Genomic DNA, 20,343 nt, shown 5'->3' with positions numbered 1-20,343 from the left:
CATGTATATCCATACTGTATATTTAATTATGTATAAGTTATATATGCATTTGATTTATTTTATTTTATTTTATTTTTTGCTTTGTACATTGTACAAAGAAAATATTATTATCTTGCACAAGCCTAAATCTAGAAAATGGACAAAGTCTGTGAGAAAGCGTATCGTCTGCATCGACACGATGGCTAAGCTCCTGAAAATAATGATATGCTATCTATGGCAAAATAATGTGGTTGAGTTCTATCCCCCGCACAACTTTTGTCATATTCAACAAAGAGACGCTTTCGTGAGTTCCGAGCGCTGGAGACGCATACTTCAGTATGACTTCATTTCATGTGTCTGTCGGCAGGTCGGGGTCACATAGCGCTGCATTAAAACACACACACACACACACACACACACGCACACACACACACACACACACACACACAAACAAAAACAGGCGTCTGTATCACTCAGGCGGGACCCGACGAGGTAGTAACTTTCTCCTTCTGACCGGTCAGATAATCTTTCAGAAGTCGGATACGCGACAAGACGCAATCCAGGTCGAAGAAGGCCGTCTGTAGGTGGCGCTCTACCAATCCAGTGTCGGACTCGTAGGCGTTGCGGCCGTGTAGCATGCGGTGGTTGTTGAACGACAAGATGTCGCCTTTGGGGAACCAGGGAGAAAAAAAAAAGTCGAAAGAAACCTGTGAATTCTGTGATTCGGCGCTGTAGCTTTTTCAAATACTTTATTCTATCATTCATTGCTGATATTTCATGTAGTAGAATAAAGTTAGTATCTCACCAACGGAGACGTCTCCGCGACGTCTCCAACTTATCAGTCGCAGCAGTCGCGGAGACGTCTCCAACATAAAAATGTCTTGCGGTCTCACCAAGGAGACGTCTCTGAGACGAGTTAAGCTAGTATCTCACCAACGGAGACGCAACGGAGACGTCTCCGCGACGTCTCCAACTTATCAGTCGCAGCAGTCGCGGAGACGTCTCCAACATAAAAATGTCTTGCGGTCTCACCAAGGAGACGTATCTGAGACGAGTTATGGCAGGTGTCAAAAAATTTCAAATATGAGAGAGCCGTTGCAGGATCACCTGACTTGATCTAGGCAGGATGTCAGCACGCAGATGGGTCACGTGGTTTTAAAGTAGGTCAAACAGCGTCAAATAGAGTCGCGGAGACGTCTCCGCGACCTCTCACCAGTTTTTCTGATCTCCAGCAGGTCTCGGCGACGTCTCTGAGACGTCTCGGAGACATCGTGGAGACATCGCGGAGACGTCTCGGCAGTCGCGGATAATATGATTAGTCTCCGCGACGTCTCCGCAGTTGATGGAGACGTCTCGGAGACGTCGCGGAGACTTCGCGAAAAATCGAACATGTTTAAATTTCTTGCCACTAATCGGAGACTCTGTAATTTTCAGGAGACGTCTCTGCAACTAGCAAAATCTGGAGTTGTGAACTAGTCGCGAACTAGTTTCAAGCCCAGTGAGATACCCTCTTTCATATACTCTCCTTTCATTTACGCCCCATTTTTGGTCGTTTATACTATTGTTTATTTCGGTTGAAAATATATCCAAAAAAAAATAATAACAATGATGATAATAATAATAAAAGTGGTGTAGGCCTACACTCTCTAAATCTCTAAGTCACTAAATCTATAAGTGAATCATAAATTGGCAATATATTAAAGAAGATTTCCGACTTCATGTTTATGGCCTCACTTAGCAAGAAATTCCGTCTGATTCCTGAGCAGATTTACTGACTGAATTTAGTCAGTTCTATCTTGTCTCTCCAATAAAGGATATGCATTGCAATTAAAAGGGATTAATAAGATATATGGGAACAAGGAAAAAGGAGAAGACGGAAATGAAGAGGATAAGAAAAACGAATAGAATGAAGTTAAGAGGTATGAAGTGTAAAGGAAAGAACTATATAGGGAACTGAGAGAATGAGAGCAAAGAAACAAACAGACAAACAGCGACATGTATCATGAGAAATCAGTTATAGATGCCAGAACATGGCAACAATAACATGAGGCACATAAATTCCAATCAACCATGTGCAGGCTTGAGGGTAGATTCAGCCGTGGAACGCTCGAAAAATACAAAAGCTTTGATGTGGTTTGCTGGCCCATTCATCGTATTCCGATGACCCCAATTCCCAGAAGATGTAACAACATAATATCAGGATGTTTTGGAAACGAGGCTGCAAGTTCAACTGATATCAAGTTGTGAGAAACTACATGGAAATTGAAGGAACTTTGTAAGAACGAAACATTTCCATCCTCTTGGTTTGTTCTCCAGGTCACATACCTGGTTCCAATTTGTACTTGAACACGTTGTCGTCCCGCAGAAGAATGTTGTTGAACGCCTTGATGGCGGAGAACATTGGAACCACGCCCTCAACGGGGATTCGGACCAGCGACGCATGGTAAATCTCGTTGAAAGTCACTTGTTTGAGCTGCCCGAATGGGTCCAGTCTGTATGGATGAAATAATGCTGAACTTTCTTCCCTTTCTCTTAAGCTGTTAGACATCTTCACATACATCAAATATTTCTGCCTATTATGTAGTTGGAAATATTTTGAAATCTATGACTCAGTGTATTCTTACATAAACCTATAGTTATCCTACCTCAGCAAAATGATTAAAAGAAAAGTTTATATCAAGAAATTGATCAGTTTTTGGTGTACATGAAGCCAATAATGGAAGCAGTAATTAAATGCGCTGAACTTTATCATTGATAATGTTTAAGAAAAAAAAAGGTGAAATTCTCTTTATATTTTCCTTATATCGTTCCAGGCATGTGACATCCTACACTGCAATAGTCTTCTCATCCAGCAGTGACTGCGCAGAACGTTAAACAATTCATACCTTTTGAATGGATTGTCATATTTACCCCAAACTTTCACTGATGTGTTCTACTAATATAGCTGCATTCACTCAATCAACATGTATATATATGAAGGTGGACTTGTCCTTTAAATTTCCACCCCCCCCCCCCCCCGCCCCCGACTCAACCAACCTGATGAGAGGGTGTCGGGCGTGGTGGTAGAAGCCATGTTTGGTGATACTCTTGCTGCGCGCCAGGGCCACGTGTTCCACCTCGTTGGTAGTGAGGAGACCGAACGCTGCTGGGTCGGTCTCCTTCAGTTCTATGGCCGCCTTGAAGCCGTCGATGAGCAAGCTTTCCCCACCCTTGGTGGGCGTGTTCTTGATGCAGTGGAACATCCCAACCTGACAAGAGGATGGATGAGACAACGAAGAGAGAAGAGGAAGAGGCGTTGTGAGATGAGATGAGATGGAGAAGGAGCAGGAAAGATGGAGAAGAGAGAAGAAAAGCGGTAAAGCGACGAAGAATGAAAACAGAACAAGCAAAAGAAAACAAATCGAATGTCAGAAGAAGATGTGGACATGGGGGACGATCGGAGGGAGGGAGATCGGAGACGTAAAAGACGAGGAAGGAGCAATGGTACATGCACAGACAGAGAAAGAGGAGAAAGACGTGGTTATTGTGTTGGAAATGGAGGAGGAGGAGCAGGAGAAAAGGGCGGGGATATTGCAAACACACACACACACACATACACACGTCATAATACCATACAATTCACATTCAAAGAACCATGGAACTCTCGATAAGGTGTCTGACGTACATCTACATACTCCCACATCTACATTCTCCCATCCCTCCCCAAACACACATAGGAGTACATGGATACAAACACACACATGCGTGCATGCACATACCATGATAGTTTTGATACTTACAGCAGGTGGGTTTATGCAGTAGGAGAAATCTGTGTGTGGCTGGAGGTAGCCATTGGAGAATCCCAGCATATCGGCGCCCTTCACGGCAATGACGTCAGAGTGAGTTCTGCCATGCAAGGAAGACGAGACGAAAAAACACTGTTCAAAGCCACGAGATCACTCCCATCTCATCCGGGTGGTGTACGTTATAATCTGGGAAAGCACACACACACACGCACGCACACACACACACACACACACACACACGGCACACGCACACACACACATACACACACACACTGAATCCTATCGGTGTACAAAGTGTACAGTCGCATTACTTGTAACAAGCTCGCAATGGACTCTATAGACCCTGCAGTACCTCATGATATCTCACAAAGAAAAAAAAAATGCAAACAAAAGTAAAATCGATGTTAGGTATTGTTAAATATGCAAAATGTCAACAATAGTTATAACAGAAATGTTTCCAGACTAAACCGTCTACAGTTGTAGTTAATTGAGAAAAATACAGATATTTCCTTATATCTTGGACTTTATCGCGAAAATTTTTATATGATAGGATATTTTGTTGTACAACAGACGTACACATATGCATTAAATGTCATATCTTGAAAATTTTTGAAATCATTGTTCCCAAACGTAAACGGAACCTTTAATATCTCTTTGAGAAGTCTTAATTGAGTCTGGGAGACCAGGTTTTGTAACGAACTATAGAGGGCCTGTCTCACCGGAGGAGACTTTGCCGCGACTCTCGCTACTCTAAAGACGAAGGAATGACTTGCTCTCTCACCAAGGAGGCGACTTCAGGGATATATACGTCCGCGACAACTCCAAACAAGGTGACAACTTATTTGTTTACCCGGAAGTCGCGATGTCTCCGAGACGTCTTCTTAGTCGCGGAGACGTCTCCGAGACTAGCAGGAGACTGGAAAATGTCTCCAAAAAGTCGAACATACTCGATTTTCTCATCGCGACCCCCCCCCCCCCCCCCGGAGACCAGTCTTATCTCAGGGGACGTCGCGGAGACGCAGCGGCTCCTCGAGATTCCACCTCGAGACTCGAGTCAAACCACTTGGTTTCCATTCAGCCGAGTTGTAGCTCGGGCATATTAACGTGAGTTTTCTGAAAGAGGCACTCGCGATAACTCGCTTAACTTCTTCATGTAACTCGGCATAACTCGCGACAAACCAACACTTTAAGCTTGTCATTAGATTTTAAAAAAAACACACAAAAAAAACCAGATACTTTGTGGAAAGGCCGAGAATCGAACCCGGGTTCTTTTGTTCTGGAGGCAGACGCACTACCGACTGAGCCAAAATCACTGACCATTTTGGAGACCCAAAAGTGTTGCATTCCCCACGCTTAATCGTACGATTTTGTGTGTGTGTGTGTGTGTGTGTGTGTGTGTGTCTGTGTCTGTGTGTGTGTCAGTATGTATTCGTAGAACACATGGTACACAACTCTTTCACATAGCACATGAGGAAATGCGGTGCGAGTTAATAGCATTTACAGCTTTCGTGTGATTCGCGCTTACTCCGATGAAACATCCTGTCTTTCCTGACACTCCAATCCAATAGGAGCTGAAAGAAACATGAAGCCGGATGAATTAGCTCTTGCTGAAATGGCAAGAACTGTGTTCTTTAAAAGCAAATCCATGCATGTAGGAAAAAGGAAAGACTCACCCGTATGAGCTGTTAGCCATGTAGCCCACTCGCTCCCCAAGTTTGTAGATCTGGTGTGAAACTGTCGGCACCTCTTGGACAAGTGCAATACCGAGAGTCTGAAATTGGTTGCAGACACAAAACAAAATTGCTGCAGCTGGCGTCCATTACGCTTAATAAGGCAAAACGGCAAGCAATGTCTCGCCCGCATATCGCATTTTGTGATTATAGTGTTTTCAATGTTTGTTCATTGACCTTTTGACCTTTGACCTTGTATGACTTCATATATATAATATTCAAATTTCACCAGCATTCTTAGGTTATATACCTGTGGTGTGAGTTTGGTGATCATAGCTCAAAGCTGTGGATAGTAATAGAGAGAGTACACCACCGGCGACAGAAAAGTGACACCTATCAAGCGCGGGCGAGACAAAAAAAAACAAAAAACAAACCTCAATTTCAAAAATTATTATCTTTACATATTCTCATTGTATACAATCAATATCTTCAAGGCGTACGTCGATAATTACATGCTACTGTTTTACATCTAAAGAGATACATATACTTCTCTTTGGCTTCAAATTACATAGTATATATGAACAAAACACAGGTAAAGAATTAGGGACAAAGGGGAGAAATGTACTAGTCTTGTAAAGAACACAAAAGTGAACATCTGGCAGAATAGAAGGCTTGTATTCAACAAGTCAAGTTTCAAGAAATCCTCGCAATTTATAGATAGACAAGAACATTATGACAAGAATCCAACTTGACCATTGAAAATAGGACTGAAGGCTAAATGAACACATTGGGAAGAAGATACAGTGTACATGGTGTATAAGGGAATTCGCATTGGATGAACGAAGAAAATGGAGTTGAAGTAGGATGATGAATTCATCTTTATAATGTAAAGATAAAGCGGCCGCTACTTTGCTATATCATGAATTCATGTTACAGTTGTTATAGTTACCTCTCTATCTAAAAAGAATAGAAGAAGAAGAAGTGAGATATAAAGTGGATTTGAACAAAAAAAAAATGGGATTATCTTGAATAAGTTGGTTGACTTCATCATAATCATTGAAGGTAGTGAGGGGAGGTCTGGGGTACTCAAGACCGGTTTACACCAAGCACACATATATTATACACAAAGCATATATATATATATATATATATATATATATATATATATGTCGAAGAACCTGCCTCAAATGACCAGAAAACTGGGCCCAGACATGATAAACATAGCAATAACCCAGGAGTGTAAACTATATTCCATCTATCAAAAGTGCATTACAAATTACAAATACACGGAATATAGTTCGTTAGTAGGCCTTTAATAGGAGAAATATTCATGGTCTGAATGGATCACTATAAAACTTTCGAGTTCAAGCGCTGCTATATAAAGGAGCTACATCTTACTTCAGATTATTAAAACTTTTTTTTGTAATGATGGAACTAACGTGGAAGAGAAATTCAAAATACTTCTGCAAAAATTGGATTCATTGTAAACCGAAAAAGCTGATTTTTTATTAACATTATAATACACTACGCTTGAATTGACAGAGTTACAAAAAACCTCTGGCCTTTGATATAGGAAATAATAACAAGATAAGTGTAAGCGCCTCTGTGCTGAAACGTTCCTGAAATAATTATTGATATTACAATGAAGGTTTCTGTTGCTTAGGAGGGTGATGATTTACAAGTTCGGAAGTACTATAAGGATCACTTTAGCAAATAAAAGGAGGAGGTAGACATGTGCCTCATAATTGAAATGTTCCAGGATATAATGAACTCTCTTTATGTTAGTATGCAAGTGATGCACATTATACAGGGCGATAGTATTGTCAACCCTATAGTAAGTTCGAACAGACACAAAAGGCGAAGAGAAGTGTGTTTTGGACAGTTCAACAGTTACGAATGTGGATTATTTTCATATACGCCCGACCAAGGATTGTGCATTATCTGTTTTATACAAGTTTTATTAAAAAGATAGCTGAATCGCACATACAAATAACTGCAATGTATTTCTAATTCATAGTGTAAGACAGCAAAGCTTATCAACTTCTATCCAGTCTAGGTTTGTTAAGTACCTCAGTTTGGTTAGTTCTTCAGCCGTCCCACATCTCATTAACCTGTACTCCATTTCTGTACTCTACTTCTTTCCCACCACTCTTTTCCATCCGTGTTATTTCTTTTCCATCCGTGTTTACAGTTCTCACCCCAGCTTGTTGTCACATTTGATCCTTTTGTTTAACATTCCATGTCTAAAGTTCTCATCCCAGCTTGTTGCCACCTTCATCCAGTTTGTTTTCATTGGTAGTCTGAGTGAATTGGGTTCTTTCAAATTAGTTGGTCTCTTCCATTTCTGTTATTCCTATTGGTCCTCTTAGTTCATGTAAATATGTAGACATTATGTGGTAAGCTGTGGTAACTCTGTATGACTATGTGAGTTGTATGTGGTGACTGAACCACATAGTTTGTAATTTCACACTGTGGCAACACTGTGAACACACTATATTCACACATTTTACACATAGTTAACACATGTGAACACAGTGTGGTAACACTGTGTTTGTTTCATAAGGGTAACGTGGAAGATACCAAGTCAAAATACTTCTACAAAAATTGGATTCAATGTAAACCGAAAAAGTTCATTTCTGATTAACATTATAATACACTACGCTTGAATTGACAGTCACAGAAAACCTCTGACCTATAGGAAAGAACAAGAAAAGTGTAAGCGCCTCTATCCTGAAACGTTTCTGAAATGATTTTTGATATTACAATGAAGGTTTCTGTTGCTTAGGAGGGTGATATTTACAAGTTCCTGATGGAAGTACTCGAGGATCACTTTAGCAAATAAAAGGAGGATGTAGACATGTGCCTCATAATTGAAATGTTCCAGGATATAATGAACTCTCTTTAGGTGAGTATGCAAGTGATGCACATTATACAGGGCGATAGTAAGAATTGTCAACCCTATTGACCGATTCGGGTTCGTTGAGGGCAGCAGACATTTTATGGCACTGGGCGCGGCCATGAGCTCAAATTGCGGTGTCTCAGCCGACCCCCCCCCCCCTACTCTCCCCCTCCCCACGGGCAGCATGTTTATCGCGCACTTGTAACAAAGGTTCGCGCACTAAGCAAGCATTCGCGCACTCAGTACGAGATGCCCATTGGCTAAAACAACCATGCATCAGTTTTTCATTCTGCGCGCGTGAGAGGGGTGGGGAGAGAGAAGGGGGGGGGGGTCGGCTGAGACACCGCAGTAATGGCGCTGCCCATGCCAAAAATACACATAGCGCGTCACAGAATCGGTCAATAGTAAGTTCGAACCAAAGAGATTTTCCCCAGTGACTGCTAGAGTGCGGAGTCTTCATACGCCCTGCACTATTGTTTTGTGAGCGCAAGGGGAGCATTGGATGACAACGAGGCGGTACAACGGTAGGCTCACCCCTCGTGCTAACACACTACCAAACGAGCAACCGAGGAGCAGCCAAAATCAAGTGCGTACTCGCGTAAAAGTTCAGAAGTTCGCGTAATACGCGCTGTAGAAATGTATACATAGTACGCAAAGTCCGCCATTGTTAAGTGAGCTATGGCGGCCCCCATGAAATCACTGACTCCATTGTAGAGTCCGCCCTCTAGTGGTGGGGAGGAGAAAAATCTCTTTGGTTCGAACAGACACAAATGGGAAGAGAAGTGTGTTTTGGACAGTTCAACAGTTACGAAGGTGGATTATTTTCATATACGCCCGACCAAGGATTGTGCATTATCTGTTCCATACAAGTATTATCAAAAAGTTAGCTGAATCGCACATACAAACAACTGCAATAAGTTCATAGTGTAAGACAGCAAAGCTTATCTCCTTTCCAGTCTAAGTTTGTTAAGTACCTCAGTTTGGTTAGTTCTTAAGCTGTCCCACATCTCATTAACCTGTACTCCATTTCTGTACTCTACTTCTTTCCCACCACTCTTTTCCATCCGTGTTTACAGTTATCACCTCAGCTTGTTGTCACATCTGATCCTTTTGTTTATCATTCCATGTCTACAGTTCTCACCCCACCTTGTTGCCACCTTCATCCGGTTTGTTTTCATTGGTAGTCTGAGAGAATTGGGTTCTTTCATTTTAGTTGGTCTCTTCCATTTCTGTTACTCCTATTGGTCCTCTTAGTTCATTTGAATATGTAAATATGTAGACATTATGTGGTAAGCTGTGGTAACTCTGTATGACTATGTGAGTTGTATGTGGTGATCCACATAGTTTGTAATTTCACACTGTGGCAACACTGTGAACACACTATATTCACACATTTTACACATAGTTAACTATTTGTTCCATATTAAGGGTAACGTGGAAGATACCAAGTCAAAATACTTCTACGAAAATTGGATTCAATGTAAACCGAAAAAGTTCATTTCTGATTAACATTATAATACACTACGCTTGAATTGACAGAGTCACAGAAAATCTCTGACCTATAGGAAAGAACAAGATAAGTGTAAGCGCCTCTATCCTGAAACGTTTCTGAAATGATTATTGATATTACAATGAAGGTTTCTGTTGTTTAGGAGGGTGATATTTACAAGTTCCTGATGGAAGTACTCGAGGGTCACTTTAGCAAATAAAAGGAGGATGTAGACATGTGCCTCATAACTGAAATGTTCCAGGATATAATGAACTCTCTTTAGGTGAGTATGCAAGTGATGCACATTATACAGGGCGATAGTATTGTCAACCCTATAGTAAGTTCGAACAGACACAAATGGCGAAGAGAAGTGTGTTTTGGACAGTTCAACAGTTACGAATGTGGATTATTTTCATATACGCCCGACCAAGGATTGTGCATTGTCTGTTTCATACAAGTATTATCAAAAAGTTAGCTGAATCGCACATACAAACAACTGCAATAAGTTCATAGTGTAAGACAGCAAAGCTTATCTCCTTTCCAGTCTAAGTTTGTTAAGTACCTCAGTTTGGTTAGTTCTTAAGCTGTCCCACATCTCATTAACCTGTACTCCATTTCTGTACTCTACTTCTTTCCCACCACTCTTTTCCATCCGTGTTTACAGTTATCACCTCAGCTTGTTGTCACATCTGATCCTAATTTTGTTTAACATTCCATGTCTACAGTTCTCACCCCAGCTTGTTGCCACCTTCATACGCTTTGTTTTCATTGGTAGTCTGAGTGAATTGGGTTCTTTCATTTTAGTTGGTCTCTTCCATTTCTGTTACTCCTATTGGTCCTCTTAGTTCATCTGAATATGTAAATATGTAAATACAGTTTGTGCAGATCATGTCCATGATGTTGAGTTTTGCTGAGGGCAAGCCAGTCTGAAAATAAACCAGAGTGCTCCTCAGGACTTGAAGCGTGCAGGACTCATGTTTACAGTCTGCGTCCCTGGGGATGTTTCATAAAGCTGTTCGTAAAGTTACGAACAACTTACGAGCGACTGGTGATCAGTTCTTGTGCTGAATTATGGAAATTCTTACAAGTATAGCACATCAGAACTGATCACTTTACGAACAGCTTTATGAAACAGGGCCCTAAACCTGTAGCTATCTTACAATAGAAATCGAGCGGTTGTTAAAACCAGTCAGTAGTAACTCTCTATGGAAAGTAAAGCTGGGCCTTTAATCCAAATAATAGGCTAGTCACGTGATAGCTCTCAGACTTTGATTTTAACAAACAGTCGTGACAAATAACATCATTTTTAAAATTTAAATTGAGGTACTATATTAGTTATTATTTGCTTCGTGATGGGACTTTTCGCAAATGTGTAATAGTAGAGGTCTCTTTGGGTAGTTCGTACGAGCACAGCGTCACGGTGAACACGGCGTACAACATGCATCTCAGCCTGAAAGAGTGCAAAGTTCTATCAGGACTCAGCAGAGGTTAATGAACCCTGCATCATTACCTGGATCTCTTGCAGCCAGTCCAGGAGAGCTTCGTTCGATTCTAGGAGGTCCTTGAACCGGAACGTCTGCAGTCGCTCGGATGTCATCACGTCAGATCCCCACAAGTTCAGTTTGCTATCCGACACAGGGTCCGCCTCCGATTGGTCGAACCGGTTGCAGCGCAGCCAGTTGCTTGGCATATTGGTCACGTGCCCGTCACTCCAAGTGACGGTAACAGTGTGACTGTCCTCGCTGATAGTCGCCTCCCTGGCTGTGACATCAAGGTCCAGGTGCTAAATGAAACAATGAGGAATCTCATTAACCCCATCAAGGCCACTAATCTTAATTACATTAACGTAACTTGCCACTCGTACAGACATTATCAGTTATACCCTCGTTCCACAGAGATTTTTTTTTTTCTCATCGGTCATTTGTCGGAAGAAAAGTTTGTTACTTCCAGCCACCAACCGTTGTGCATAGGATTGTAGTCTGATGAATCCGACTTACATTAAGTCAGTGTCAGACATGTCGCCCGTGATCCTCATCGGACTATCTTGCCCCATCGGATCACTCGATCCCAACATGTATGGTACTGACCTGATAGCCGACCTACATAAGTCGGATCAATCGTACTGCGATTCAACACACTTCAGTCGGTGACCGGAAGCCCCAAACTTTGCTTCCGACGAGTGACCGATGGCAAAGAAAAAAAAATATCTGTGGAATTGGGGTATTACTTGGCTCGGGCTCAATTCTGGCATTGGCATCATCCTTGGTGAGCCTTGGTGCCAATCTATGGAGCCTGTTGGATCAGATTTCATCGAAACCCATCGGAACGCCGAAATTTTACTTTTTAGGGATCAGATGAGCCTCCAATGGTCGGTGGAATGTATAGGTTTAATCAGTTGTTAAAAAAAAAAAAGATAGGGTATAAGGGGAATGGGGATACTTTTCGAATCCCTGTAAAAAAAAAAATGCCAAAAAGCCTTACAACTATACAAAGTCCTTACGATGGGAACTTAATGACATGTTTTCACCATCAAAGGTTCAGGTAAGTAATATGTATCACCTAACATCCACTGCAGGGAAGTTCGGTGACGGTATAAGTAGATTGCATTTCTATACCCTTTCTGACAATATTCTTAAATCGGATCTATGGAATAACTCCGGCAAATCTCCAGAAAAACCCATTACAGATACTCCTCACCTGCATATATTTCAGCTTCCCGTGGGCGTGCGTGCTGTAACAGTCGTCACAGTGGCAATTACACCGCAGCCACACACATGGGTACTGCTGGCTGTCGCCATCTTCCCAGCGGACGATCACCGTCTTGGCATCTCCGTCGATGCCCACCTCGACCACGGGGATGGACCTGACCCAGTCGTACTGTGAGAAAAAGAGGGCGTGGTCTTCGAAGGGGGAGCTCTTCGAAGAGCCCACCTCTGCAGAGCTGGAAAACCTGCGAACTGAAAATGAAGATAGGTACACGGCAAACTGATTACTCACAGTGCGTCAAATCAACATTCAAATTTTCAACATGAATACCTTTGTAGGAAGGTTGTTCCTTGCATTCGATAAGTACCAATTCGATGTACCAATAATAAATTCCTTGGATTCAAGATATTGAAATTCATCTAGTAGATACCGGTAGGTAAAACAGACTTTTGCTCTGAGAAGAGAACATACATTTTGCCACCGCCCAGCTCAAGACAAAAAAAAAAAAAAAAAAAAAAAAAAAAAACCGTCAAAGTGGCAATTTCCACTTTTCAACGTAGTTTAAAAGAGCAAGCTCTAAGCTTAGAAATGATAGATAACTTGTTAAAATTGGACTATGCGCGCCTTACAATTAATTTGCCTTATCCTGCTCAAAAGGTGATTGAATTATGAGAGAGTTAGGAGATGAATTTTCATAGAAAAGAGAGATAAAACTATTAAAGATTGGGGTCACTCTTGATCGTGCTGTGCATAAGCATCAAGAAAAGCATGTATTTCCCAGTGAAAGAAGCGGCCTCAAAAAAAAAAAAAAAAAATGGGTCCAGTAGAACTGCTAAAATTACCAGATTACAATTTCAGTTTTGCTTTAAAACTGTTTACGCCACCAAATTTTGACAGTATAGGTAGAGAAAAGACAACTTCCCAAAGTATTAAGGAAAAAATTACAATGTATGAAAATGTCAGTCCAATGATCATTACTTTGGTCATTTACAGAAAATCCTACTCTCCAACTCTTCATGGGTTTCGACCTTGGCGGTCACAGTTTAAGACACCACAAAGCCGGCCCATCGAAATAAAATGATATTAGAGGATTTGTATTTTGTAATATACAGTGTCATCATTATCTTTATACTCTGACTTCCATTTAGAGACGTTTGTCATCATCTCCATTACTACTCAAACCTTTATCGCCCTCCCCCCCCCCCTCCCCAGTCCAAGCAAATACCCTGTGATGGATAACGCCGAAATACCCTATAAATAGTCCATGGGCCAAGACCCGAAAAATGGGTTATTGGTACCACCTGAGGTGGCAAAACCTTTTTGGTGTCATTTTGTTTGTTGGGCATAGATATGCTTATCAATCTATGATAGCATTTCCAATGAGTAGCTTAGTCATAACAAATGAATTTTTAACCAATTTAGTCTCGTTTTTATATCCCTATACTTCTGAATCGAAACTAACCGCTATACAAAGGAGAGCTCTGTCTTCTGTATGTCCACAGGTGTTCTGTTGTAAACGCGGTGCTCTTGGTCTTAAGTAAGATGTTCTTACTCTTTTTGATGCGTATATATTAATATGTCCACACTGCAGATGGCTGTTTTCTCAGTCACAGAATGATACGGTTTGATACTGGATGTGACTATTAAATACAGATTTAATAATTGATACATCATGAACATGATTTGAAAAGAAAAAAATGGTTATACGTTCTTCTCATGATCTCCCTCCCTCTTCTACCTTTTCCTCTTCTCCCACTTGATGCCATAATTAACAACGATTGTATCTGCTGATACATTAACTTCTAGGCGTTTGTGTGTGTGTGTGTGTGTGTGTGTGTGTGTGTGTGTGTGTGTGTGTGTGTGTCTGTGTGTGTGTCTGTGTCTGTGTGTGTGTATATATATGTGACTTGCAATCATACAAGATTTGTATAATGCATTTCTTGTTTCTTTTTATGTATAAGCTCTTACAGGTGGAGTATGAGTTATATTATATGATCCAATAAATTTAAGGGATATATGTTTGGCAAATCTGTTAATATTTTCTCGTGAAGAAATACCAGTGGGATTGATTGATAATTAAGTTATTCACGTTGGAAAGAGATCATTTGCAGTATTAATTGAAAAATGGATTGTTTGTGCTTTGAATTGTAATACTTGTATTGTTTTTTTGTTCATGTTACACCCAGATTGGGTTAATTCATGAATGATTTGAATGGAATCAATAAATATCAAGAAAAGAAGAATTGTGCCAAAACTAGATCTAAGCTTTGGATTGTCGGGGGAAAAAAAAATCAACTTCATGGCAATTTTACATCACATGGGATGCAATGGGCAAAAATGGGGACAGAATTTGACGTCCAAAGTCGCCTAGATTGAACATAATGCACCTAATTCTACTATATTATTTTCTCTTCTCCATTATTCACCCTTTATTCTTCATCTGCAGTTTTGCATGATACCTAGCTTATTTCACTCCCCCTCCTATTTTCCCCTTTCAGCCTGGTTGTATAACATCCGTGGTCTCATGCAAAAGGGTGTGTACAGTTCTGGTCGGGGTGAGGATTTAGCTTTTAACGTTTTGCGAGATACTCAGAAACCACTCTATGAGATGTCAAAGAGCATGCAATTCTAAGGGGTATCAAAAGTTTATTTGATGAAAATCGGTTTTGAAATGACTGAGATATCCAAAAACAAGGTGAAACAAAGAGATCCTAATAAAAGTGTGGCCTGTCGCCTTTTATCATTATCATTTTGTTTGGACATCTCAGCCATTTGAAAACCAATTTTCATCAAATAAACGTTGAATCCTTCTTAAAATTACATGCGCTTTCATATTTCATAAGAGGTTTCTCATTATCTCACCTAGGAATGTTCAAAACATGAATCCTGACCTCAACCAGTACTGTACAGTCCCTTTAAATCAGCCTGCCATTGGTAGAACCTCCGCTTTCTTGGTAATATCATGGACCTACAACATGGTAATATATAGTTATCGGGTTTTTTGTTCTTGTTTTGTTATGTATTTTCGGTAGTTAAGAACCATTTGCCACAAGGCTGTTCAACGTGCAGAACATGAACATCTCTTTAAAATATTGCGATATGATCATTGATATTGGATTTGGTAAATGCATGCGTCCGCATTAAAGGACCTAGAAATGCTTGTATTACAATAAGCGATCATGGGACAGAGTCATTTTTGTCCCATCTGAAAGGACGTGGGAATAAGGACAAAGTTCCTCGACCAGGGCGGCCGGGGGAGTAGACCCAGGGCAGTCGATCCACTGTGCTGCCTAATCATCCGTGGAGTCGCAACAGATCCCTAAATCCTCGATAACACATTTCTTCTTCTTCTTCTTCTTTTCCTCCAAGTATTCTTGATAGATATCGAGACAGTTTCTCTTGATTTTTTTTTCTCTCTCTTGTTGATAATTTAACCTAAAGTCTTGAGATAATCATCCCCCAAAGGTCACACAATTCAAACATTTTGATAACGTGGCTGCGATGCACTGAATGACGTGATTGTCGACAAATAAAGAATAAAAAAACTGCACCTCTCTTGTAATCAACAATAAGATTACCCCTCATTGAGATGGCTCGTGATGGCCTTTAATGACGAGCATGTTATGTTTAAATGTTTTTACTTCTGAAGTAGATTTAAAAGAAATTCCTACATTATTGCAGAATTAGCTATATTCTGTATGCTCTAAGTTCAAGTTTTTCTTCTTAAAAGAAATGTAATCGTTTATTGTCTTTAAATTCAATCTACTCTCCATACCTTGGTGATACGCATTCTGTGCCTCGCGTGCGTTGGTTTTGACCCTGTGACTCCTCTTCCGTCGCCTTTCCCCCAGTCCACTTCCATACTTCCACATTTATTCATTTTTTTTTTCACAAGAGAGCTGCCTCATGTTTGATTATTTGTGTGAGTGCGTGTGTGCGTTTCTTTTTGCCCTTCTTTTCTTTTTAAGGGTAAATTGCCTAGTTTTGCTTGTTCAGTAACTGATTATTGTCTATGAGGAGACTGAAAACTACAAACTCTACTTTTTTAGCAGATCCCTCCATTTCCAACAATTTTGATTCGGTATTTGCATAATATACATAACATTTATTGCATTTTAGTTCACACTCACAGTATTCTCCTTGATTACATTGTTGTACTGGATTTGTATCAGTATGTGTATTCACATGTTTTATTACAATTGCATATTTTGTTAAAGAAGTAGTAAACGAAATTAAATTAATGAAACGAAACGAGTCCAAAGTTTACCTATAAACCCTCAATACCCTGAGTTTGAAATTCAGGGTATGAATACCCTGAAATTTCCCACACCATGTTCAAGAAGGGTTTGATGAATAGAGCTAAATCAAACGAACAAACGGATAGAAGGCTCTTCAAAATCAGACCCAAGTCAAAGAATACGATTAAGATACCATATTTTTGCGGAGTGGATAGATGAAGAGGTCCTTAGTGCCAGGATATTTAGTTCATCGCTCTGAGTAATATGTCAGTAGCAACGTGCAATAAAAAAGAGATTTGTACCAGCAGTGAAAGCATTAGGTATTTCGTGATATCAGATATTTCAAGCCAAGCTTCAAGCTTAAATCGCGCAGTTGCGCTTTAGATCGTCACTATACATCCATCAGACTGCACTCTAAACAGTTCATGTTGTTATTACGCAATTATGTGAAATGTTCCATTGTTTAATGGTAATGTGCTTTGTCAGCAAAATCCGCTTTGCATGCATTTAATTGTGTGAGCTTATGTATTGAAGAAAATTCGTCTCCCCCATCCCCCCCCCCCAAAGAAAAGGAAAGAAAAACAAAACAGAATCAAACAAAAAGCGCACTGTCCGGGCTCAAAGTCTAGTTTTGATGTTTAGTCATAATGTTAAAGGGCTGGTACAGTTTTGGTTGAGATGGAGTTTGAGGTTTCCAACGTTTTTTAATAATGATTTTTTTTTTTCAGATAATGAGAAACATCTTTTGAAATATGAAAGAACATATATTGTAAGAGGAATTCAAACTTTATTCGATGAAAACTAGTTTTGAAATGACTTAGATATTGAAAACAACTTAGTGATCCTATTAAAGGTGGAACCAACCTTTTATTTGGATCACTTTGTTTTACTTTGTTTTGTTGGGTTTTTTTGATATATCGGCTATTTCAAAACCAATTTTCATCAAATAAACTTTGAATTCCTTTTAAAACAGTAGGCTTCTCAATATTTAATAAAGTGGTTTATAAATTTCGCTAAAAAAGTTAAAAGCTAAATTCTGACCTCAACCAATACTATACCCTCCCTTTAATGTTAGGCTGGTCTTATTTTAGTGCCTCGGAAAATAACACAGATCGTGGATCACGTTTCAAGGTAATAAACTTCCTTATGCTCCGATCAACCATGGCAAATCGATCTGCCAATTCAAACACCAATCATGTGACATGGCAGTTGATGACTCCTGCTCAAACAAATTTTAGACCAATATCAGCCACAGCTTTAAGAGTGTGAGACTGCCTTCACTTTATCGTCTGCCACTTGACAAGCAATATCACAAACGAATAGCCACACGAAAGACAGGCATATTGATTTGCATAAACTGCAAAAATTTTCCACATTCATGCAAATGAACGAAAATAAGCTAAAGATGCGAGTGGAGAGGATGGTATGTCAGATTTTTTTCTTCCCAACTAATGTTGACTAACGCGAAAATTCAATATTGAACAAAATTACCAACAAGTTTGAAATGCACAGGCACTTTGACAGGTAGAATGATTGTCACTTTTTTTTACCTGTCTCTTTGGTTGTTGGTGGCTGTGAACATTGTAAACACACACACAAATACACACAGAACGAAATAAAAGGTGTAGTAACTTTAGTTTAGCTGATCTTCGCGTATCATTAAGAATGATCATAATAAGATATCGATCAAGATAACTAAACTGGTGTCATCCATTTTCATGATAAAACATTAACTATTAAGCTACTTCCAAAATCCACAATGTATGGAGGAAAAGGGGCAATTTCAGCGCTAAACAGTAGAATCTTAGCATCCTAACCTGACCTTTGACCCTATGACCTCAAAATGCCCAAGAAAAGCATTGTCAGGCAGTACATGCATGTACCAAATTTCGTGATAATACCTTGCGCCCTTTCCGAGATATGGAAAAAAGTTAATTGTATCACTTTCACTTGACCTTTGACCTCTAACCCCATGGTCCAAACTTTCCAAATAAAATCTTTAATACATGTATACACAACGTTAAAAAAAAATACCTGCAGCCATTTCATGGATATGAGAGAAATAGTGAAATTTTGAGCATTTGACCTTGACCTTTGACCTCCATGACCCAAAAAGACCCCCCAAAATCACTGACATGCAGTACATACATATTTAACAGGTTTCATGAAGATTCCTTGAGCCATTTCCGAGATTTATATGGAGAAAAAAGTAAGATTCTAGCATTTCACTTCACCTTTGACCTTTGACCCCATGGCCCTAAACTTTCCCCCGAGAATTTTATTGGGTAATTTATGTATATACTATACGTTTCAAAAAAATACCTTCAGGCATTGCACAGAATTATATGGGGAATGCCGGAAATAATAATATTTTGAGAATGTGACCTTGACTTTGACCATTGACCTTGACCATATGCACCCAAAGGTTGATAGGCACAACGTTCTCCACTCATACTTGCACATACCAAATTTCATTAGGATACCTTAAACGGTTTGTAATGTTTTCCTTAAAATTGATTACAGACGGAAGGACGCAAGGACGACGGACAACCCGAAGACATTATGCCTCCGGCGACACTTCGTGGCAGAGGCATTAAAAAAAAAAATAATGACACATTTTGAACACTAATGCAAGCAGACATGGTAATAAACAAAACAAAAAATAAATCAATGCAATCCTACTTTGTGCGCTCTCTCTGTGCCCCTTCCTCGCATCGTTTGCCTTTCCTGTGGCCGAAGGGTCCCGCTGCATGTCTCGAGACGACAGATACCGAGCGGAGCTACGCGGCAGGGTCGCGCTCCTCGAGAGGAGAGCCAGTTTTCGCAGGACTTCAACAGACCTCATCATCTTCGCTGGTCAACCAGTCTTCGGAGAAAGCGTCAAAGGCACCACAGATCACTTTAGTCCAGCAAAGGAGGCCGCCGAGAATTGTGGTTGACGATTATCTTCCGCAAGGGAGGCCGACGGATGTTTCCAGGGATGTGCGTGTTGCCTTTCTTTCGCTTGTTCAGAGGTAATGGTCTATTCAGCTCGCCAGTATAGAGACAATTTCGCACAGTAACTTAGCGAATCAGTATTTACATATCAAAGCCTCACGCCCTCACTGTTTATGATTTTAGGGTGTTATGAACCTTGACATGACTTTATTCAGTTTCCGTATCTGCGTGTAAGCACTGTGGTATAACTATATACGGTGCTATCAATCAAAGACAGCAATCAGCATGCCTGCACGTGGTATTCAACTATATAGATGCTCACAATAGGATTGGGTGTGTAAGAGATTAGTCCAATCATAGATGATGCATTGTGAATGCTATTTTTTTTTCAGATGCTGCAGATTTCGACATGCCTTTTACGTCAGAACGTTCATTATTCAATAAAACAATCTTAATCTTGAAGACGAAACAGAGTGACGATTTCAAAATATTACAGATTGAGAATTAGGTATTAAAAAAGTATTGAACAGTGAAATAGTACCATGATCTGAATCGTTTTGTTGATTACTGTTTTTTTTTTTTTACATCTACCACATTTACAAAATCAGATGCAAGTTCAATGTGCGTGGGAAATTACGGA

General features: G+C 40.1%; 1 protein-coding gene across 1 annotated transcript; it reads right to left on the bottom strand.

Moving 5' to 3' along the window:
• Positions 1 to 430: 430 nt before the first annotated feature.
• On the bottom strand, positions 431 to 19,785 carry LOC140229055 (gamma-butyrobetaine dioxygenase-like). Its single transcript, XM_072309315.1, has 8 exons — positions 19,449 to 19,785; positions 12,520 to 12,779; positions 11,333 to 11,605; positions 5,438 to 5,535; positions 3,759 to 3,864; positions 3,016 to 3,227; positions 2,305 to 2,471; positions 431 to 646 (listed from the first exon to the last, which is right to left on the bottom strand). The coding sequence occupies exons 1-8, from the start codon at positions 19,612 to 19,614 to the stop codon at positions 453 to 455; spliced, it is 1,476 nt and encodes a 491-aa protein (XP_072165416.1). The 5' UTR covers positions 19,615 to 19,785; the 3' UTR covers positions 431 to 452.
• Between the last annotated feature and the right edge of the window lie 558 nt (positions 19,786 to 20,343).

Source organism: Diadema setosum, chromosome 5, assembly GCF_964275005.1.
Source record: "Diadema setosum chromosome 5, eeDiaSeto1, whole genome shotgun sequence".
In the NCBI taxonomy this organism is placed as follows: Eukaryota; Metazoa; Echinodermata; class Echinoidea; order Diadematoida; family Diadematidae; genus Diadema; species Diadema setosum.
Note: the sequence above shows the minus strand (reverse complement) of the source record. Positions and strands in the feature narration are given on the sequence as shown.